This window comes from Carcharodon carcharias, chromosome 16 (assembly GCF_017639515.1).
Source record: "Carcharodon carcharias isolate sCarCar2 chromosome 16, sCarCar2.pri, whole genome shotgun sequence".
NCBI classification, from domain to species: Eukaryota; Metazoa; Chordata; class Chondrichthyes; order Lamniformes; family Lamnidae; genus Carcharodon; species Carcharodon carcharias.
In genome coordinates, this window is record NC_054482.1 from 108,020,458 (window position 1) to 108,044,982 (window position 24,525).

The 24,525-nt window shown below is 42.4% G+C and overlaps 1 protein-coding gene across 7 annotated transcripts in view; it reads right to left on the reverse strand.

Annotated features, from left to right (window-relative positions):
- Window positions 1–2,828: 2,828 nt before the first annotated feature.
- usp33 (ubiquitin specific peptidase 33) overlaps window positions 2,829–24,525 on the reverse strand; it is a 78,048-nt gene continuing 56,351 nt past the window's right edge. For 6 of the 7 annotated variants that reach the window (XM_041208234.1, XM_041208228.1, XM_041208230.1 and 3 more), the window contains 4 exons: window positions 15,966–16,074; window positions 8,716–8,818; window positions 5,364–5,432; window positions 2,829–3,640 (listed from right to left, as the gene is read on the reverse strand). In XM_041208234.1, the coding sequence (XP_041064168.1) occupies window positions 3,486–3,640; window positions 5,364–5,432; window positions 8,716–8,818; window positions 15,966–16,074 (436 nt within the window). In that variant the 3' untranslated portion in view covers window positions 2,829–3,485. Of the gene's footprint in view, window positions 3,641–5,363; window positions 5,433–8,715; window positions 8,819–15,965; window positions 16,075–24,525 lie in introns of those variants that run through there. The other variant, XM_041208235.1, reaches the window with a different exon arrangement.

Sequence of the window (24,525 nt, forward strand, 5' to 3'; positions counted from 1 at the left end):
TTTTTGCATTAGTTACATAATTTTACCCTAGAGAATAATCAGCTGTGCTTTTAGTGGAATACTCCCATGAAGTTAGGCAAGAATCACACTTCGGTCTAAACCCAATTGATAGTCTCCTTTTGCTGCAGGTTCAAATTTACACCATTACAGCATTGAGGAGTTTCTCTTTCTTCATTGGACCGTGTGGCAGGAAGCCCATGGATTTATTACAACATAATTGGGTTGTATTTCAACTGGTTGGCAGTGACTGGGTATTTCGAGTCACAATGCTCCAGCTGACATGGAATATGGGGCCAGGCTTGGTGGGTAGTAAAAGATTAGCTGGTCTATCACTTCCATATGTTCAGCTGTAGGCACGTTACTGAAGGTAGGAGATAGGAGCCTCTTGTCACTTTGTGGCATCTAAAAACAAGGTTCAGAGTCTCAGTGTGGGAAGATTGAGCTGGCGAACAAGAATCAAAATTTAGGATAATAACTCAAAGAATTTTATAGCGTCTGCCAAACACAACAAAACGCTTAGCTTACAGCGAATTACTTTTGAAGTGAAGTGGCTCACTGGAGGCCGAAGACAATTTTCACACAGCAAGAACCCAGAAATAGCAAATCAAATTTTGATGGTGGTGGCCATATAAACCCATCAAATACCACAGTGGGATCTTTAGAGCCGGTAAGCAAGAGCTCAGTTTAATATCTCACCTGGTCAATAGGGATATGACGTTGACAGTGACAGGGGCTGGAGAGGAGTGGTGGATAGTGGTTTTATATAGCAGGCTCCCCAGGAGTTAGTACTGGAACCACTGCTCATTAATCTATATTAACTTGGACTTGGGCATATGGGCACAGTATCAAAATTTGCTGATGAGACAAAACTTGGGTGTATTGTGAGCTCTGAGAAGGATATTGAGAGACGTCAAAGACGACATAGGCAGGTGGATGGAATGGGCAGATACATGGCAGTTGAAATTTAACACAAGTGTCAAGTCATACATTTTGGCAGGAAGAATGAAGAGAGGCAAAGGTTACAATTCTAAAGGGGTTGCAGGAATAGAGAGACATAAGGGGGAATGTGCATAAATTGCTGAAGATGAAGAGCAGGTTGAGAAAGTGACTAAAAAGGCAGATGGGATCCTAGACTCCATAAATCAAGGCAGAGTGTACAAAAGCAAGGCATGGCCGATATTGGCCCAAGTGAGGAGTGTGTGTGACTTGGAGGGGATCTTGCAGATAGCGGTGTTTCCCTGCATCTGTTGCCCTTACTTGTTTAGGTGGAGGTTGCAGGTTTGGAAGATGTTGTCGAAGGAGACTTGGTGAGTTACTGCAGTGCATCTTGTATATGGTACACACTGCTGCCACTGTGCATCAATGGAGTGAGTGAATTTATGAGGTTGTGGCTGGGGATTCAATCTAGTGGGTGGCTTTGTCCTGTATGGTGTTGAGCTTTAGTGTTGTTGGAGCTGCACTGATCCAGGCAAGTGGAGAGTATTCCATCACATTCCTGACTTGTGCCTTATAGATGGTGAACAGGCTTTGGGGAGTCAGGAGGTGAGTTACTCACAGCAGAGTTTGCAGCCTCTGATCTGCTCCATTAGGCATAGTATTTATATGGCTGGTCCAGTTCAGTTTCTGGTCAATGGTAGACCCCAGGATGTTGACGTAAGTAGATTCAGCGATGGTAATGACATTGAATGTCAAGAGGAGCTGGTTAGATTTTCTCCTGTTGGAGATGATCATTGTCTGGCACTTGTATGATGCAACTGTTACTTGTCCAAGTCTGATTGTTGTCCATGTCTTGCTGCATACAGGCACAGACTGCTTCAGTGTGAGGAGCTGCAAATGATTCTGAACACTTATGCAATCATCAGCGAACATTCCCACTTCTGATCTTATGTGGAAGGAAGGTCATTGATGAAGAAGCAGCTGAAGATAGTTGGGCTGTGGACACTACCCTGAGGAACTTCACAGCAATGTCCTGGGTCTGAGATGGTTGGTCTCCAACAGCCACAACCATCTTCCTTTGTAGTGACAATGACCCCAACCAGTGGAGTTTTCTCCCCAATTCCCTTTGACTACAAATTTATCAAGGCTCCTTGATGCCACACTCTCATCTGCCTTGATGTTAATGGCAGTCACTCTCATCTCACCTGCTCCTGTTGGCAGGAGGGTTGAGAAATAGGGGACACTGATTTAAGGTGAATGGCAAATTAAGCAAAAGCGCCCATGAGGAAAAATATTTTTAATGCAGTGAGTGATTGTGATCTGCAATGCTCTGGTGGTGGAGGCAGATTCAATTGTGGCTTCCGAAAAGGAATTAGATAAGCACCTAAAAGGAAAACTTACAGGGCAACGAGGTAAGAGGGTGGAAGTGGGACCAGCTAAATTACTCTTGTAGAGTGCCAGCAGGAGCTGGACAGGATAAATCGTCTCCCTCTGTGCTGTAACCATTTGATTCAGTGAGCACCACATCAGACTCCCTCAGGTGTACATGGGAAAGCCAGCAGAGATTGTACGTTAAGTCCTTATGTGGGGTTGACTCTATAACCTTCTGCCTCATGAGGTGTCAAGGCAGGAGCTTGAAAGCACCTCCAACAATGTAGCACTCTTCAGTAATCTCAGTCTTGATCATGTATACAAGTCTCTAGAGTTGGGCTTGAATCCACAACTTCTGACTCAGAGGCACGAGTGCTATCAACTGAGGAGAGTTGATAGTCTGACAGGAACAAAATTATGGAAGGTGAAAGAGGGTAAATGATGAATGATTTCTACTGCTGTTTCAAATTTGTAAAATGAGAGCATTGATTCAGATTAGAGGATAGATGAAAGTCATTTTCTCCACAGAACATGCAATGTTTTATTACAAGTAGTTACTGAGGCAGAGACATTGAAAAAAGGAATTGGATAAACAATTGAAAAATATAAAAAGGTAGGAGAGAGGATTAGATGGTAGCTGGAGTCAAAGACCTCATGCTGGCACTAATGAAATGGGCTGAATGGCTTTCTATGTTGCTTGTAATTTAGATGAACACAATACTTGGGAGTTAGCCTGTCCCCCACATTACGTTTAGACTCAACTTTACAATTTTTGCAAATTCTCCTGAGAATATTCCTTTAGCCGCTTACAGTAGCACGGACAAGAGCTTTGAAATCTTTGATTTTTCGTCTACAGTACAGTGCAAACAGATATCAGTGCTTTCCTGAGTCAACTTAATATAAGCAACCCGTTTCACACTAGTACACTTCCAGTGTGTGGGCCTTTCACAGATCAAAGCTACATCACATACCACTAGAAAACACTTTCAACTCTTCAGTACAGCTTATCTGGTAAGCCAGGAACCTACAAACTATATTACATAACAGGGGTTTAACTTTGTGATTGTCCCTAAAACACAAAACATTAATGCCATCGCAGGAATTGTTTTCAGAAAATATATCACACCCTGGAATGCTTCGAATCCAGCATAATTCAATTTCTAACATTTCCTTTAACATTATTGCACTGGACGGATTTCAACCTCAACTTTCTCTTCTACACATGACGTATCAGGATGACCAACGTTCTGCCGCAAGGTGATCTCTGGGCCCCCTCCATAGATAGAGTAGAGGAAGTTCCAGGTCTCTTCTGAGATCTGACCAGAATCAGCTCCTGGGTTGAGAAATTAAAAAAAAAAGAACACGATGAGCGTCACTACCCAAAAGGTGCTTCCCCTCAACACATGGGATCGTGGAACGGGTAAGAGAGCACCCTTCCAGGTCAAAACAACCAAAACATTTACAAGAGTTTTTGTGCTCGCCAGTACAGGGCTGGAGGCTCCTCCGGACAACTGAATCCTCCACATGGCCGGGCTGTTCAGTCCACTATTCTGGACTACCCAAAAATCAGCCTGATTTGCCTGGCTACTACAACGGCAGCTGATTAATAAATTTAAAATATAAAGCTAGTCTCAGTAATGATGGCCATGACAAATATCATCAATTGTTGTAAAAACCCAACTTGTTCATTAATGTCCTTCAGGGAAGAAAGTCTGTTGTCCTTACCTGGTCTGGCCTACATGTGACTCCAGACTCAGAGCAATGTGGTTGACTCTTAACTGCTCTCTGAAATGACCAAGCAAGCCACTCAGTTCAAGGGCAACAAGGGATGGGCAACAAATGCTGGTTTTGCCAGCAATGCCCACATCCCATGGAAAAATAAAATACTAGCATTATGGACATACCAGATAAAGGATGACTATGTGGATGAGAAGTTTACTTGTTAAATTACAACTTCTGTATTTACAACATATGCAAACTTCCTCTTACAGTACAGTGACTACGCTTAAAATAGCTTAATTGGTTGTAAAGTGCTTCTACTGAGGTCATAACAAGAACGACATAAATACAAGTCTGTGTTTCTTAGGTGCCTTCGAATTTTGACACACATGAACTGCACAGACTTTACCCCTATGCCCTTTGGATTCCTATTTGTTACCGAGTCGTCTGATCTCTGATACAACTTGGAGGTGTAGGCCCTGTCCCACCGATGGGACAAACCCAACAGAAGGTGGTGGCACAGGGGAGTTGCCCTGGGAGTCCTCAATATTGAGTCTGGAGCCCATGAAGTCTCATGGCATCAGGTCAAACGTAGGCAAGGGAACTACTGATTACCACCTACTAACCCCCTCAGCTGACGAATCAGCCAACTTTTTCTTATATTCTACTTTCTTCCGCATTTTCTTTAAAAGTTATTCTTTGCGGGTTCTTAAAAGCTATCCAATCTCCTGACCTACCACTAATCTTTACAGACTTGTACAGTGTTTCTTTCAATTTGATACTATCCTTAACTCCCCTATTTAGCCGTGGATGATGCACCCCCCTCAGAGTCTTCCTTTCCCACTGGGGTAAATCTTTGCTGAGAGTTATTAAATATTTCTTTAAATCTGCCACTGCATCTCTACTGTCCCAACTTTCAATCTAGTTTCTCAGTCTACTTTAGCCAGCTCTGTCATTCATGACCTTTAGTTAGGTTTAAAACACTCGTTTTGGACCCAGTTCCAATTTTGGGCTCCCCCATATGGAAAATTTTTAAAAAATTTCTATTCTAGTAAGGTCCTTCATTATTTTTAAGGCCTCTGTAGGTCACCTTCAGTCTTCCGTTTTCTAGAGAATAGAACCAGAGCATGTTCAATCTTTCCTGTCAGAATTCGGCTACCATAATTCTAAATCATCTTTGCACGTTCTCCTATCCCTCTTCATCCATTTCATAATATGGAAATCAGACATACATACAGTATCCCAAGTGTGATCTAATCCAAGCTCTATACAAATATAACATACTCCTTTTCAGTTCTATTAAAAAAAATCTAGTGAAATAAAGAATGTGTACATACCTTGTTTTAAAGTCACATGGCTGCTCTTGCCAACACCTATCTTGGTGTTATCAATTGGGCCAGGATGTTCTAAGACATGAAAAGAATTAAATCAGGGATGATACTTATGTGCATAATCCCCATTGGCTGGCCATTTATTTAAATGGCACAAAGCAGGTCAGATATCACTACAAATACATAATGTAAACAACATATTTTGCATTATTTTCATTGAAAAGCATCTTATTGAAGTGAAGATAGGCAATTTTTGAAAAGAAAATAGACATATAAAAGGTCAGCAGTATTACACTCCATCAGCATTATGTTCAACTGCTCCTCAAGACAAGTTCTGTCATAATTAAGCAAAATCCTAAAACCCAAATACCTAAAAAAAGTCAACATTGATCATAATATAGTTACAACACTCACCAGGTTTGGAAATCTACATCTGGTTTATAACACATCATAATTAACAGCTTTATAACATTAAACAGGTTTATTTTACATTTGGTTTCCATGGTATCACAATTTAATATGGCAATATTTTAAAATGTATGTTCTGTACATACTTTAAAAAATATTTTCTAGTAGAAGAGCTGCAAAGACTAAATTGAGAAATCCGGACACTAATCTCAGGATAAGAAGCAATTTGCTTGTGCTTATAAATTAATGAGGCAAAAATACTTCATAATAAATTGTGGACCAAAGTCTGCAGAGCAGGTTGAAAATAAAGAGAAACAGGATAAAGCAGAAAGTGAAGTAAAGTTGATATCAAGCTTTATTTTTGAAAAGCTGAAGTTTACACGAGATAGGGATGACAGATGCAAGAAGTGGCACAGTTTTGAGCTTCTGAGAACAAACATGTTGGAGTACAGGTGCTCCAGCGAGTCTGGGCTCCAACCCAGTCAGAATGTAAACACAGATTAAAGTGAAATATTCCAAAGAAAGATTCTAAAACCTGGGGGCATCTAGAATACAGGCTTCTCAACTTCCAACTGCTATTAGTTCAATTACTCTTTTTGTATCGCTTGTATTGCTCTGCATTACAGCCTTTGAACGAGATCCCTCATTAATTCAATTCAATATGGACTGGAGGGAAATGGATCCTGGGCAGGATATAGTCTGGTCTTGATATCATAAAAGGGATATAGAAGCTTTAAAGAAGGTGCAAAAGAATGGTACTAGAACTGAGAGGTTATACCCATCAGGAAAGTTTAAACAGACCGGTGCTCTTTCCTCCAGAGGATTTAAGACTGAGGGGTGACCTGATAAGAGGACTTATGAAAGAGCTTGATAGAATAGATGGAGAGAAGATATTTTCACTTGTAGGTGAGACCAGAACTAGAGGCTATAAATGTAAGGTAGTCATTAACAAATCCAACAAGGAGTTCAGGAAAAACCTCTTCATTCAGAGTGGTGAAAATGTGAAACCCACTCCCACAAGGTGTGGTTGAGGTGAATAGAACATAGAAAAATCTATGCTATGTTTCTATTTAAAGGGAAGGTAGATAAACATGAGGGAGAAAGGAATAGAAGGATACGATGATGGGGTTAAATGGAGAGAGGGGGAGCATAAAACGCTGGTATAGGCCTATTAGGCCGAACAGTCCATTTTTACACCGTGAATACTTTGTAAGATGTTTGGACTAAATCTTCAATACATGACCACCCTCTCAGACATGCACCAGATGTAGAAGTGTGAAATCTAAGCCACATAGCAGGCTTTACGTTCTGGATAGGTCAAACATTCAACTCCACTAACACATCTAAAATGGATGCTAAAACGTGAGCTGACTGGATGAGTCAAGTTCTTGTTTCCTGCTCCTGAATTCATGACCCATAACTCCTGATTCCCAGTGGGTGGGTGGGGTCAGATACGGGAGGCAGCCCAGATGATGTGCTGGTATCGCCCACCCTCCAAGGTCCAAGGACTGCACAGGAATTGCCTGGGAAGTTCAAACTTCCAAAGGGCAATTACCCTGGAGCTATCTGAAACTTCGATTAAAATCGGCGACTTCAGATGGTTCTGACTCTCTCAACCAAATAGTTACCCAGGAAAAGTTAAAAGAATTAAAACCATTTCTAACTCCTGGGTAACTATAGTACTGACCTCACCCTCCCCCCGGCTACTCTCCCTCCTCCACCCGCCCCATCCTACCTCCCCCTGACCAAACACCCGACACCCCCTCCACAACCCATCCTATCCCACCCCCGACTGACCACCCGACCCATCCTATCCCACCCCCAGCTGACCACCCGACCCATCCTACCCCACCCCGACTGACCACCCGACCCGTCCTACTGTCCCACCACCTGACAGCTAGTGCTGTAAAAACAAGAGGTGGCTTCCTTTCTCCAGACTCTGTTGCACTGGCCTCAGGAGCTGGCTTCACTGCGCTTTCCTCAACCAGTTCAAGTTGGAAGGTTGGGAGTGAAATGTGCAGCTCCCGAATAAGTAAAAAGGAGTATAGTAGGGCCACTACTCAGAAGTTCTGGCCCATTTACTCTTATGCCAAGTTACCCTCAAAACACTTACCCACTAGGAAAGCAAACAGTAAAAAAAGCATAACAAAAACAGAATTACCTGGAAAAACTCAGCAGGTCTGACAGCATCGGCGGAAAAGAAAAGAGTTGACGTTTCGAGTCCTCATGACCATTCAACAGAACTGAGTGAATCTTAGGAAAGGGGTGAAATATAAGCTGGTTTATGATTGGGGGGGGAGAAGTGGGGGGTGGGGTGGTGTGGTTGTAGGGACAAGCAAACAGTGATAGGAGCAGATAATCAAAAGATGTCACAGACAAAAGAACAAAAGAACACAGAGGTGTTGAAGGTGGTGATATTATCTAAACGAATTAAGCTAATTAGGTATAGCTCTGGTGGGAGTGGGATGGAAAGGCTAGCAGGGCATAAAAGATTTAAAAATAATGGAAATAGGTGGGAAAAGAAAAATCTATATAAATTATTGGAAAAAACAAAAGGAAGGGGGAAGAAACAGAAAGGGGGTGGGGATCGAGGTCAAGATCTCAAGTTGTTGAATTCAATATTCAGTCCGGAAGGCTGTAAAGTGCCTAGTCGGAAGATGAGGTGCTGTTCCTCCAGTTTGTGTTGGGCTTCACTGGAACAATGCAGCAAGCTAAGGACAGACATGTGGGCAAGAGAGCAGGGTGGAGTGTTAAAATGGCAAGCGACAGGGAGGTTTGGGTCACTCTTGTGGACAGACCGCAGGTGTTCTGCAAAGCAGTTGCCCAGTTTACGTTTGGTCTCTCCAATGTAGAGGAAAAAAAGCATCTCCACATCACAAACTAATACAACCTCCAAAATAACCAATGCATTAGACCATGTTAAATGTTTGTGACATTGTGGTTTACATACCGTGTTCCTTGCCCTTGACAAATCCTTCCCATTCTCTAAACCACTGCATGCTAATACAGTAGATAACAGAAGGCGATTCTTCTTCCTGGAAAGCTTTGTTTAACTATATTTTTTAAAAAAAAAAGAGTTTCAAATATTTTATTTGCCACACTTCACAAACTTGCCAAAGGGTTGCAGAAAACAGTTAATGTAAAAACACTCATGTACACGCTGAATATTAATTTTTAAAAAAAAATGAAGGCAAGTGTTGGCACTGTTGTGATGTCCGAAATGCTGCAGCCAATTTGCACACACCAAGCTCCCACAAACAGCAATGCTATCTGACCAAATACAGTAAACTCTGCATCATCTGGCATTGTGCCAACTGGAATGCTCTATTAACCAGAATTTCAAGGCTGGGCTTAAAAAAAAAAGAGGCTGTACCTGCCCTACACCTGCGCAGCGGTTCTCACTTCACACATTCACTGCAACTCAAGTGGCTCAGCTCTGCATTTGGGCAGTGTTAGGAGCCAGAAAAGATGTTTGAGAATTCCAAAGAGCGGCTGCTGAGGGCACAGCAGCGGGTAGGAGAGGAATCGGGAGGCAGACCGGGTTGTGCGCGGGAGAACCGGACCCAGGGCCGAGAACTCCCAGTGTTGGAATGAGAGATGCTTAAAACGGGTTCAGTCAGATTGCTGCTAACTTTATATCTAACTGAAATAAAATTGTTGGTTTAGCAGTGATAACCAGTCACCATGCCTCTAACCTACAGATAAAGGTAACTGCGCGTCTCAGATACAAAATCTACCCACTTTCTGTAAGTTTATAATGAGTTTCAGTTTCGTTATGAAAACCACTTGGTTTTCAGCATTTCTGAGTGCTGTTAGGTCATCTCGGCATGGCTAGACCAAGCTTCCAGTAGAGGCACTGGTAGTCCTTTTTGATTAACAGTACCACCCATTCCCAGAACATGCTGGATAACAAATGTTGCGCTGCAATTGGTCGAGTGATGCTTGAAGAGGAATAATTATTGGCCAAATCACCAGGGAGAACATCTCTGCTTCTCTTAAATAATACCAGGGTCTCTTTTATATCCGCCTGAGAGTGCAGATGATTTAATGTCTCATGGACAGTGATGTTCGTTCTTTCAATGCTGCACTGGTGTGTCAACCTAGAGTATGCACTCAGGTCTCTGGAGTGAATAAGTGAACCAACAGCCTCTGACATGGGTGTCACTGGCAAGGCCAGCCTTTGTTACCCATCTCTAATTGCCCATGAACCGAGTTGCTTTCTAGACCATTGCAGTGGGCAGTTAAGAGTCAACGACACTGCTGTGGGTCTGGAGTCACATGCAGGCCAGATCTGGTAAGGATGGAAGATGTCTACGCACATGCATGTACTTACATGTAAATTGCCACACACTTTCTTACACTAGCATGTCTGAATTTCTTTTATGAAATGGAGATGTTTCAGACAGGGTAACAAGATAGGAAAGGTTTACATGGCGCAGTAAACTGGGGAGAAAATGTTGCGGAGGTAAGTGAAATGTCAAGTGTTTTGAGTGGAGGGGACAGAAGAATGTGGCGAAGCAAAAGGAGGGATTTCAACTGAGTTGAGGGGTGTAGTAGCAAATAAAAGTCGAGAGTGCGTTCGTGTCAAGTGACAAATCAGAGTGCAGGGTGCATGGAAGGATGCAAAGCTGGAGAGTGTTGCTCAGATACAATGGGGGTGAGAACAGCAGACAAAATTAAAAATAAGGACGTTGAAATTAGTTTGCTGGACAGGAGGGAGTGGAACTCAAGGAGGATAGAAAGTTATTATTGAATAAATAATTATAAAATGGGATAAATCAAAAAATAAAGTTGCTTGGTAGTCCAGAACTTAGAGACACATATTCAGCTTTTCATCTTGCACCCATCAGGACAAATGCAAGAATGCCAAATTTCAAACAATCACAACAATTTATACTCCAGGAGAAAAGGGATGCTGATTGGTTGGCAAGTCAACTCTGAGTGCCTGAGGTGCTGCCATGGAGAAAGTGCTAATAGCTACACTAACAGCCAACTTAAGATAATCAAGCAATCTCTCAACGTGGCCCATTTATGCTTGCTAGAAGCGAAATACATTGATACACAGGGACTCTTTCTCTGTAAAGGAAAAGAATATGTCAAGCCTTGCGCCTTTTTTGAATTACCCAGAATCACTGGGAGCCTATAGTTCCCCACTGGCTGAGGCATTGCCATGGAGAAGGCAATCAGAATTGACTTGCCAAGCAACCAGCACCCCTTTTCTCCTGTAATATAAATTGTTGAGATAGTTTGAAATTTGGCATTCCTGCCATTGCACCGATGAGTGTAAGACAAAAAGCTTCAGCAACATGTCTCTCTTTTCAGCAAAATCATAAATATTTAATCTGCATTTAAATTTAATAGGAAAGTCAGTTACATGCCTTTGTGGCAATGAATTTCAAAACCTCTGTGATTTCAACATTCAATGATTTCATCCTCATACAACCTCCACTAGCTCCCTATGACACCCCCAGAGCGATTTCAAGGACCCTGCCATCACATGCAAATCCCCCTGTCTTGGATTACTGTTTGACCCTCTACGGCATCAGGGACTGATTTTTCCATGACTAAAGATCTATCCCCTTGAATTTTGATAGAACCATGGATTCTTTCACATGAGGAGTGCCATGCATCACTGCTAGCTAGCTCCATGAGAATAGCCTGCACAGTTAAATGGAAGCTAAGTTACACTACAGTGCAGTCAGTTACTAGAAATCAAAGGCAGAATCTTCTGCTCTGTACAGAAACTCTATACCGAAGCAGTCCGTGTCCATATGCAGCAAGACCAGAGAATATTCAGGCTTGGGCTGATAAGCTTTTTATATTTATTCGTGGGATTCATAGACTGCAGCTGTTTAAGGCAGCAGCTCATCACCACCTTCCCAAGGGCAATTGGAGATGGGCAATAAATACTGGTCTAGCCAGTGACACCCACATCCCATGAACAAATGAAAAGAAATTAGCTATGCCAGATTATTGAGCAAGTTCACTAGAGCATTTCAACGAGAATTTAAAAAAATTTAGAAACATTAACTCAAATACCAGTCTTTCACTTTCAATAATAGAATAACCTTTTAAAGTGGTTTATTTAACCTGCAAGTTATTTGAGCCTATTTTATGACAGAGCGCTCCAAAGAACATCTTAATGATTTGTGCAAGTTCATACTTGCAGCTGGGCTACTCTGCTAAAAGATTACCCTTGTCACTGCACACAGCTAGGTTCCGATTTCCTGTAGTTAATAATTAAGGAATAGGTCAAAAATGGGTCAAAATACTGTGGTACAGTTGAGAGCAGACATGCTATTAATAGCTAGTTCACAAGGGGGAGTGAAAACTTGTTTAAAACAAGTGTCTGAAATGTGAACGCAAGTGATATTCTTGCCTTTTATTGCTCCCAGTACAAATGAATGACATGACAGGAAAGAGCAATTTTACCGAAATTAAGGAGTTTAATTTTTTCTTTGTGCTAAGTTTAACTATGAACCATTAGTCATGTATGTTGAAATGCGCAAGGCAATGAAGTATGCTCATGAAACCCAACAAAACAGAAGCCAATTAATTTCAGACACTCAGTTCAAAAGGTAATGTGGTTGGGACTTTCCAAGTGAGGAGGGAACGAAAATTGCAGCAGTCAGAAATTTGAAACGAAAGCTAAGCGCTTGAGACATACAGGTCAGTCAACACTATTCAATATTTCTACACATTTGGGCTGAGTTACTGAATTCAAGGCTATTCATGCATATTAGAAGCCATATGAGTTCCAAGGCTGAGGCACATTGTCCCACCACAATTTTCAGCCATTTTTATTACCCATAGGAACATAGGAGATAGGAGCAGTAGGTCATTCGGTTCCTCGCGTCTGCTCCGCCATTCAACAAGATCATGGCTGATCTCCATTTCCTGCACTATCCCCATATCCCTTGATATCTTTACTATCTCGAAATCTATCTGCCTCAGTCATGAACATATTCAATGATTGAGCCTCCACAGCCCTCTGGGGTAGAGAATTCCAAAGACTCACCATCCACTGAGTGAAGAAATTCATCCTCATTTCAGTGCTAAATGACCTGCCCCTTATTCTGACACTGTGTCCCATGGTTCTAGACAACCCCCCCCCCCCCCCCCAAAGCCAGGGAACCAACGATTCCTGCATTTACCCCGTCAAGGCATGTATGAACTTTGTATGCTTCAATGAGATCACCTCTCATTCTTCTAAACTCTAGAGAATAAGGGCCCCAGTCTCCTCAATCTTTCCTAGTCATAGAGGTCTACAGCACAGAAAAAGGGCCCTTTGGCCCATCAGGTCTGCACCAAACAAGTACCTAACTTATTCTAATCCCATTTTCCAGCACTAGGCCCATAGCCTTGTATACCATGGCATCACAAGTGCACATCCAAATACTTCCTCAATGTTATGAGGGTTTCTGCCTCTACCACCCTTTCAGGCACAGTTCCAGATTCCCACCACCCTCTGGGTGAAAACCTTCTTCTTCACATCCACTCTAAACCTCCTGCCCCTTACCTTAAATCTATGCCCCCTGGTTATTGTTCCCCCCACCAAGGGGAAAGGTTCCTTTCTGTCTACTCTATCGATGCCCCTCAATTTTATACATTTCAATCATGTCCCTCCTCAATCTCTTCTGCTCCAGGGAAAATAACCCCATTCTATCCAATCTCTCCTCAAAACTAAAATTCTCCAGCCCAGGCAACATCCTCTGCACTTTCTCCAGTGCAATCACATCCTTCCTATAATGCAGATTCCAGAACTGCATATAATACTCTAGCTGTGGCCTAACCAGCATTTTATACAGTTCCAGTACAATCTCCCTGCTCTTATATTTTATGCCTCAGCTAACAAAGGCAAGTAGCCCATATGCCTTCTTAACCACCTTAATCTACCTGTCCCGCTACCTTAAGGGACCGGTGGACATGCACACCAAGGTCCCTCTGATCCTCTGTACTTCCCGGGGCCCTACCATTCATCGTGTATTCCTATGCCTTGTTTGTCCTGCCCAAGTGCATCACCTCACACTTATCCGAATTAAATTCCATTTGCCACTGATCAGCCCATCTATGTCCTCCTGTAATCTAAGGCTATCTTCCTCACTATTTACCATCCCACCAATTTCCATGTCATCCGCGAACTTACTGATCAACCCTACCACATTCAAGTCTAAACCGTTTATACCACAAACAGCAAGGGACCCAATACCAATCCCTGTGGAACCCCACTGGTCACAGGCATCCAGTCTCAAAAACACCCCTCGACTATCAACTTCTGCTTCCTGCCATTTAGCCAATTCTGGGTCCAATTTGCCAAATTGCCTTGGATCCCATGGGCTCTTACCTTCTTTATCAGTCTCCCATGCGGGACTTTATCAAAAGCCTTGCTGAAGTCCATGTAGACTACGTCAAATGCATTGCTCTCATCTACACACCTGCTCACCTCTTTGAAAAATTAGGACAATCCCGCTATCCCAGGAATCAGTCTTGTGACTCTGTTGCACTCCATGGGGACTATATGCTTCCTTAGGTAAGGAGGCCAAAGCGAGGCTGCACTTTTAATTTCTCCTCAAGTTCCAATAGTAGGCTTTTGGGCAACATCCTGATTTGGAAATATATCACCATTCCTTCATTGTTGTGGATTAAAATTCTGGAACTCCCCCTCCTAACATCAGGTGTACCTCAACCAGATGGACTGCAGCGGTTCGAGAAGGCAGTTCACCACCAACACCCCAAGGGCAATTAGGGATGAGCAACTAATGCTGGCCTAGCCAGTGACGCGCTCAGCCCATGAAAGAAGAAAAAAGAAAAATTTATGTTGAAGTGTTTTGTAAGTCAAGGTATAACACAGCATTGGGCTTTCCAGTTATCTATGGTGGCTGAGCCTTTAGACCATCACTTGCAGTTGTCCCAATCGAAACACTGCAATTTTAGTTCTAGTATACTTGGTTATTTGTTGGCATATTTTGTGTAAATTTGCTTCAGGCTATAAATCCAATTTGTTGCTTTAGTTTGAATAGTATAGTTTGACTGGGTGAGGTTTATCCACTCAGTAAAGAGGCTAGAGGTTAAGGCATGCAATCCAGGTAAAAGAGAATTGGATAAGCACTTGAAGAAAAAAAACTCCGGGCTACAGGGAAAGGGCAAGAGAGTGGGGCTCACTGACTTGTTCTTGCAGAAAGCTAGCATGGACAGTGGGCTGAATGGCTTCCTTTGTTGCTGTAACCGTTAAATGATTTTACGAAAATGTTTTATTATTAATTCTGCGGCAAATTAATTGTCAATCATGCCATGCTCAGAAACTATGAAAAATTATGAGTGTTGGGTCAAGGCCTCATGACATCTTCAATGGAGCGTTTTTTTAAAAAAAGTCTATACCTGAAACTAGCTTTTTTTCCCCCTCTTTCAACATGTGGATGGGTTTAATGTGTATTTCCAGCAGCTTCACTGAAAAGGGACAGCTACATGGAGAGACTAGACAAGCTGAGATTGCTGCCCTCAGGTTAAGGGGAGAGGCGTTCAAAATTATGCATGGCTTTGATGGATTAAATAAGAAATGTTTTCCACTGACAGGAAGGTTACAGATTTAAGATGACTGGCAAAAGCAGTGTAAAATTTCGCAGGGCTATGGGAAGAACAAGAGAGTGGAACTAACTGGATGACTTTCATGAAGCCAGCACAGTCAATGGGTTGAATGGCCTCCCACTGTGCTGGAATGATTCTATTTTAGGTTTTCAGAGTAAATTGATAAAACCTGCTGTAGCTGCCTTTCACACACTCCTGTTTGAAAATGTTGAAATCAGTGTTTGTGGATAATAACAGTGGCAGATGTGCCAAGATATCCCAATGCTACTTTCTTTTTTTTTGCAGGACAACTTCTCTCTACACAAAAAAACATGACTCTTGTCCCAATGTACTGTTTGCCCCAATATCTTGTATTAACAATTCTCTTAATTCTCCATTCTGCAAAGGCCCAAACCCTCAAACTAACAGGTAAGACCTTACTGACTTGATTCCAATTTTGTTCAATTAAAATGGAAGACATGAGTTTTTAGCGCAACCAGATAATCGACTAAAGCACAAATTCCCCGAACATACATCCTGTAAGTTCTACAGATTTAAATTTTGGTTCGGACACATTTCAGTCCATGTTGAAACTCAAAGTGAAACGTCAAGATTTTTAACAATTTGTTTTCTTACCCTTATGAACATTTCCAGTTCCATCTTCCTTCTCTTTTCAACCTTTTCAATCTCGATCTGGCAGGTTTGGCAGGTGTAGAGATGATTGACAGCTGGTCCACCTCCATACCTGACAGGAGAACAGAACTGAAATTCTGGCTTCTGTAAAACTTGCACTGCTGCATGCCAAGTCAAGAATGAGGAAATAACTTGTATTGATATAGAAACTTTCCTGACCTCAGGGCATCCCAAAGCTTTTTATTGTCAATGAACTGCTTTCGAAGTACAGTCACTGTTGTAATCTAGGGAAATGTGGCAGTTAATTTGTGCACAGGAAGGTCCCACAAACAGCAAAGACATAAGTAATCTGTTTTAATGATGTTGATTGAAGAAGTGTGCTGGGTGTTATACAGTGGCATTAAAATCTAACACCAAGCCAAAGTGATATTAGGGAAGGTGACCAAAAGGCTGGTCAAACAGATAGGTTTTAAGGAGCAAGTTAAAGGAGGAAAGAGAGGTAGAGGAATGAAAAGGTTCAGGGAGGGAGGTCCACAGATTAGAGGAAAGGCAGCTGGATTAACTAAAAAATAATCAAACAAAACTGATAACCGTCCAGAATTATCATCCCCCATCAGCAAACAAAACATCCAACTGCTTCTTAAATGGAGCCAAGGTTTTTAACTTCACTATTCCACACAGATGTCCATTCCACATGATGGTCATCTGAAATCAGTTCTAAACTTATCTTCCATTAACTTACCTGGTGCTCCTCTCTGAACTGTCATAGTTTATTTTCAAGTAGATTCCAGATACCTTTTCTGCACCATTCTCTGCTTTTTATAACTTGCTAGTGTATTTTTGTAGAAAAAGGCCAATCAAGCACAAGTGCAACAGTCAATCAATATGCAGCATATTTAACATAGGAAAAATGTCCCCAGGTGCTTCACAACAGCCTAATCTGAGAAATGGACTGCAGCTGAGTTAAATGAGTGAAGATTTATTTGGTGGGTGGGGGCTTTGGTGAAGTAGGGGGAAGGAGGTGTTTGTTTCCTTTTTCTTATGGTACTGGGTTTGTAACCCCAAGATCAAGAGTTCAAATCTCACAATGGCAAACTATGAAACAATGTAACTTCATCTGAATAGGAACAGATGGAAACGTGTTTGTACTCGAAAGAGTTACAGGGAAAGGAGCTAGCCGTTTGGTAAGTATCTGGTAACTAGGTAAATTCAATTCTATCCCTGAGGTTTAAAATAGTATAAAAATTGGTGGTAAGGTTAATAAAATATATAAAAAAGCAACATAAAGTGATTAATGTAATTATTTAAAACACATTAAGGATGGCAGGACAGGTGATGTGTCAAGGCTGCAGCATGTGGGAGCTCCTGGATAACATTGTGATCCAGGGCAAACACATCTGCAGTGTTTGTGGCTTGAGGAACTTCAGCAAAGAGTCACTGAGCTGCAGGCTCTGCAACACATCAGGGAGGGGGTACGTTACCTCGATGCTTTGTACCAGGAGGCAGTCACATCACTTAGGATAGGGTCTTCTGATTTGGTCAATCGTCAGGGACAGGAGGGTGTGACTGTGAGTGAGGCAGGTAAGGGGACCCAGAGGCAGGAGCGCAGGAATGAGAGCCTTTGCAATTGTCCCGTGGGCTTGAGGTTCTCTCAGCTTGTTTGGATGAGAGTGGGGGCTGCAGGGTGGATGAGTAAACTGACCACGACACCATGGTACTTGAAGCCATTCAAGTGGGAGGAGCAAAAAGTAACGTAGTGGTAGTACAGGACTGTATAGTGAGAGGGATTGACAGTGTTCTCTGCAGCAAAGAGCAAGAATCCAGACAGCTGTGTTGCCTGCCCAGTGCCAGGGTTCAGGGCATCTGCTCAGGGCTGGGGAGGAACTTGCAGTGGGAGGAGGAGGATCCAGTTATTGTGGTCCATGTAGGTACCAATAACATAAGTAGAACCAGGAAAGAGATTTTGTGTGGGGAGTATGAGGAGCTAGGCACTAAATTGAAAAGCGGAACCTCAAAGGTTATAATCTCTGGATTACTACCTGAGCCATGTGCAAATTGGCATAGGGTAATTAAAATTAGAGAGATGAACACGTGGCTCAAAGACTGGTGAGAGAATTTGGTTCCAGTTTGTGGGGTACTGGCACCACTACTGAGGAAAGTGGGGGCTGTACCATTGGGACAGTCTACACCTGAACTAGGCTGGGGCCAGTGCTCTTGCAAACCACATAACTAGGGAAATAGAGAGGGTTTTAAACTAAATAGTGGGGGCAAGGGATCAAACGTGAAAAGATGTGGTATATTAAAGAGACAAGGTGAGCGGTAAGTAGTAATATGGGAAAAGAGTGTCAGGGAATGGCAGGAAGGGACAAAGGGGAAAAAAACCTAAGAATGCACAAAGAATCAAGACTAGATGTCACAAAGATAAAAAGACTAAAGACTCTATCTGAATGCATGTAGCATCCATAACAAAGTAAACAAATTGATAGAGCACACAAGTAAATAAATATGATCTGATAGCCATTACGGAGACATGGCTGTAAGACGACAAGGATTGGGTCTTGAATATGGAGGGGTATATGACCTTCAAGAAGAATACGAAGTTAGGTAAAGGTGGAGTGATAGCGTTGTTAGTCAAGGATGGCATTTGTGCAATAGTTAGAGATGGCCTTGGTTGAGGAGAGATTAGGATGTGGAATCGGTTTGGGCGGAGATGGGGAATAGTAGGTGAAAGAAGTCACTAGTGGGACTGGTCTACAGGCCCCCTAACAGTAACCAAAATGTAGGACAAAGTATACAAGAAGAAATACTGGATGCTTCTGATAAACGGATGACAATAAAGGGATAGTTGCTTCATCAATGACCTTCCTTCTATCATAAGGTCAGAAGTGGGGATGTTCACTGATGATTGCATAATGTTCAGCACCATTCACAACTCCTCAGATACTGAAGCAGTCCATGTCCAAATGCAGCAATACCTGGACAATATCCAGGCTTGGATTGACAAGTGGTAAGTAACATTCATGCCACACAAATGCCAGGCAATGACCATCTCCAACAAGAGAGAATCTAACCATCGGCCCTTGACATTCAATGGCATTACCATCACTGAATCTCCCACTATCAACATCCTGGAGGTTAGCATTGACTAGAAACTGAACTGGACTAGCCAGAAAAATACTGTGGCTACAAGAACAGAACGGAGACTAGTAATCGTGCAATGTGCAATTCACTTCCTGACTCCCCAAGCCTGTCCATCATTTACAAGGCACAAGTCAGGAATGTGATGGAATACTCCCCATTTGCCTGAATGAGTGCAGCTCCCACAACGCTCAAGAAGCTTGACATCATCCATAACAAAGCTTGATTGGTACCACATCCATAAACATTTACTCCCTCCATCACCGATGCACAGTAGCAGCAGTGTGTACCATCTACTGCAGGGCTCCTTAGACAGCACCTTCCAAACCCACAACCACTACCATCTAGAAGGCCAAGGGCAGCAGATAGATGGGAACACCACCACCTGGAAGTTCCCCTCCAAGTCACTTACCATCCTGACTTGGAAATATATCGCCATTCCTGCACAGTCGCTGGGTCAAAATCCTGGAACTCCCTTCCTAACAGCATTGTGGGTGTATCTGCATCATAAGGACCACAGTGGTTCAAGAAGGCAGCTCACCACCACTTTCTGAGGGGCAATTAGGGATGGGCGATAAATGCTGGCCCGGCCAGCAAAACCCACATCCCGTGAACGAATAAAAAATACCCACTCTTCTCCCTTTCAAACTGGATGTAAAATGGTTGAGCCAAGGACACTTATCCTGAGGAACTCCTGCAGTGATGTCCTGGAGCTGAGATGATTGGCCTCCAACAACCACAACCATCTTCCTCTGTGCTAGGTATGACTCCGACCCATGATTCCCACTGACTCCAGTTTTGCTAGGGTCTAAGACTAGTATTTTAAACTTAAAAAAGGGCAACTATGTGGGCATGAAAGCTGAGCCAGCTGAAGTCAACTGGGATACTAGGCTAGGGGGTAGATCAATAGAGAAGCAGTGGCAGACATTTAAGGGGATATTTCAGAATACTCAGAATAAAAATATTCCTCCTTTAAAGAACATTTCTATAGGGAGGGCACACCATCCATGGTTAACTAAAGTAATTAGGGAAAGCATCAAATTTAAGGAAAAAGCATATAATTATGCCAAGGTGAGAGGCAGGTCAGCTGATTGGTTAGAATATAAAGAACAGCAGAGAATGACTAAAAGGTTAATCAGGAGAAAGAAATTAGAGTGTGAGTGGAAGCTAGCTAGAAATGGAAAAACAGACAGCAAGAGTTTCCACAGGTATTTAAACAGGTAAAGTGAGTGTTGGTCCTCTGAAGAGTGAGAATGGGAGTTAATAATAGATAATAAGGACATGGCGGATGAAATGAACAAATATTTTGCTTCTGCCTTCAATATAGAGGACACAAAAAACACTCCAGTGATAGCTGTGAATCAGGAAGTGGAGCAGGAAGGTGTTAGAGTCGATCATTAATGAGGTTATAGCTGGGCACTTGGAAAAGTTCAAGGTAATCGGTAAGAGTCAGTATGATTTTATGAAAGGGAAATCATGTTTAACCAATGTATTAGAGTTCTCTGAAGGAGTAACATGTACAGTGGATAGAGGGGAGGCTGAAGTTGTACTGTACTTGGATTTCCAGAAGCATTTGATAAGGTATCACAAAGGTTATTGAGGAAAATAAAAGCTCATGGTGTAGAGGGTGATATATTAGCCTTGATAGAAGATTGGCTGGCTGGCAGAAAACAGACAGCATGCATAAATGGGTCTTTGTCTGATTGGCAAGATGTGATGAGTGGAGTCCCACAGGGGTCTGTGCCGGGGACTCAACTTTTTACAACTTACATCAATGACTTAGATGAGGGGAATGAAGGAATGGTAGCCAAATTTGCAAACAACACAAAGATAGGTCAGCAAGTATGAAGAAAACATAAGGAGTTTGCAGACAGATATAGAAAGGTTGAGTGAATGGGCAAAATCCAGCAGATGGAGTATAATGTCGGAGAATGTAAAGTTGTTCACTTTTTAACAGGAAGAATAAAAAAATTAAACAAACGGAAAATGACCACAGAATGAAGAGGGATTGAGGTGTTCTTGTGCACAAAAAGTTAGTATGCAGGTACAGCATGTAATCAATGTGGCTAATGGAATGTTATTCTTTATTACCAGAGGAACTGAACATAAAAGTAAGGCTATTATGCATCGGTTATACCGGGCATTGGAGAGACCACATCTCGAACTGTGCGCACAGTTTTGGTCTCCTTATATAAGGAGGGATGTAAATGTGTTGGAGGCAGTTCAGAGGAGGTTTACTAGATTGATAACTGGAATGAGCGGGTTGTCATAAGAGGAAAAGTTGGACCGGCTGGGCTTGTTTCTACTGGAGTTCAGAAGAGTGAGGGGTGGCTTGATTGAAGTGTATAAGACCATGAATGCTCTTGACAAGGTGGATGTGGAAAGGATGTTTGGGTGAGTCCAGAACTAGGGAGCGCTGTTTTAAAATTAGGGGTCACCCTTATAGGACAGAGATGAGGAGAACTTTTTTCTGAAGGTTGTGCGACTTTGGAACACTGCCTCAGAAGGCAGTGGAGGTGGGGAGTCACTGAATATTTTAAAGGCAGAGGTAGATTGATTCCCTTGCCTAACAAGAATCTAAGGTTATCGGGGTAGATGGGAATGTAGAACTCGAAACACATACAGGCCAGCTATGATCTTATTGAAGGGTAGAGCAGGCTCAAAGGGCCAAATGGCCTACTTTTGCTCCAATTTCATATGTTTGTATGTTCATAAAAACTAACACTAAGTCAAAAAAGGAAATAAAAGCAAAATACTGCAGGTGCTGGAAATCTGAATAAAAACAGAAAGTGCTGCAAATACTCATCAGGTCTGGCAGCATCTGAGGACAGAGAAAGACAGTTAACGTTTTGAGTATGACTCTTCTTCAGAACCAAAGGAACATAGAAACTTGATGGGTTTTATGACTTTGAAAGGGGGGAGGAAGAGGAAAAACAAAAGGGAAGTTCTGGGATAAGGTTGGGAGCAGGAGCTATTAAATGACAAAGATGTCATGGAACACTAGGCAAAGGGAGTGGTAAAGAAACAAAGCATTTCTCCAGAGTGAGTGTGAATGGCAGAAGAATGAACAGCTTTGTCTGAGAAGACAGAATCAAAATGGGAGACAAAGTTCGTGGTCCAAAAGTGTTGAACTCAACATCTAGTCCACAAGACTGTAAAAGTACTGAATTGGAAGATGAGGTGCTGTTCCTCAAGCTTACATTGAGCTTCACTGGAACATTGCAGCAAGCTGAGGACAGAAACGTGAATGTGAGAAAATGGTAAACAACTGGAAGCTCATGGTCATGCTTGCAGATGGAGCGGAGATGTTCAACAAAGCAGTCACCCAATATATGTTTGCTCTCCCCAATATAGAAATGACTAAATTGTGAGCCGCGAATACAGAATCCCAAATTGTTAGAAAATAAATCAAGTAAATCACTGCTACACTTGGAAAGAGTGTTTAGAGTCTTGGATGGCAAGAGGAGGAGGTAAAAGGGCAGGCATTACACCTCCTGCGATTGCAAGGGAAAAGGACGAGGTGTTGGGGGTGATTGAGGAGCAGACCAGGGTGCCAGAAGGAACTGTCCCTTCGTAACGCTGATAGGGAAGGCAGGCAAAAATGTGTTTGGTGCTGGCATCACGCTAGAGGTGTCGGAAATAATGGAGAATTTTCCTCTGAATGTGGAGGCAGTTGGGGTGGGAACTGAGGCCAAGGTGAACCCAATCATAGTTCTGGGAGGAAGTAGACAGTGTGAGAGCAGAAGGGGGGGAAATGGGTCAGACAGTTGAAGGCCTTGTCAACCAGCGCAGGGGAATCCTTGATTGCGAAAAAAGGAAGTCATATCTGAAGCACTGTCATGGAAGGTAGCAACATCAGAACAGATGCGATGGGAGATGGAAAAATTGGGAGAATGCAATGGAGCTCTTACAGGGGGTTGGGTGTGAGGAAGTGTAGCTGAGATATTTGTGGGAGTTGGTAGGCTTACAATGATTATTAGTAGACTGTCTATTCCCAGAAATGGAAAAAGGGGAGTTAAGGAAGGGAGGGGAGGTGTCGGAGATGTAAGCGTGAGGGAAGGGTGGAAATTGGAAGCATAGTTGAAGAAGTTTTCCAGTTCCAGGCAAGAGCAGGAAACAGCACTGATGCAGTCTGCAAGCATGACCCTGAGCTCCGGGTGCTTGCCATTTTAATTCACCATCTTGCTCTCACACTCGCATTTCTGTCCTTGGCCTGCTAAAATGTTCCAGTGAAATTCCACATAAGCTTGAGGAACAGCACCTCTTCTTCCAATTAGGCACTTTACAATCTTGTGGATTCTTTCAGACCATGAACTCTATCCCCCATTTTGATTCTGCTTTTTTGTCACATGCCAGTCTTAAGCTTGTTTTTCATGTTTTTGCTTTTGGACAGAGTTGTTTATTCTTCTGCCATTCACACTCACTCTGGAGAAATGCTTTGTTTTTTTACCACTCTCTTTTGCCTTGTGTTCCATGACATCTTTGTCATTTAATCTCTCCTGCTCCCAACCCTATCCCAGAACTTCCCTTTCGATCTTTAAAAGGGAGGAGAGGATTAAAGGCATAAAACCCATCACTTTTCTACCTTCCTTCTGTTCTAAAGGAAAATCATATTTGATACAAAACATTAACTCTGTTTCTCTCAGAAAAGGAAATATCAGGATGGGTGACCAGAGATTTGGTTCAAGAAGTAGGTTTTCAGGAGGGTCCAAAGAGGAAGAGATAAAGGTAGAGGTGGCAAGTGTAGGGAGGGTAAACATTTGGGCTTGACTTAGGATGCAACTGGCTGGACTATTGCATTGGTGCATTTTGCCCCAATGGTGCGACTATTACAAACCTACAAGACCCTTTACTAATAAAATAATATTGACGCAAACATTTTGGGTGGGGTCCTGCAATGGTTTGAACCAAAAGATATCAAGATCATTGACTTACCAGAAGAGTGGTTTCACAACTCAAAACAAAAGACACATTGATTCACATCAGCTGCCAGAAAAGTCCCACCACAGTAGGCGGGGAAGTTGAAACAAGCTACGACTTATTCAAATATGAGGCCATAAAATAGTACTCTGATGATAAAGGAATCTGGACAATGAACTTCCTACTCAGTGTCTCCAAATGAAAGCCACACCAAAAATGCTAGGTAGTTATCAATAAAATGTTGAACCAATTTATAGGGAACTCTCAAAAAATGTTTTGACTGCAATGGCAGCAAGGCAATGCTGACTGAAGTAAAACAACACTTATCTTGTAGCTTAAGTACACCAAATAAAGGTCACCCCAGCCTTTTACATCTTAAAAAGGGAATGTTTAAAACCAGATTTTTGGGCGTTTATCAGTGAAAATGGAAAATCAATGCCCTACACACAATTTACAAATGGCCCACTGAATAGCATATCAAATTCCACTTCAGTGATTCTGTGAT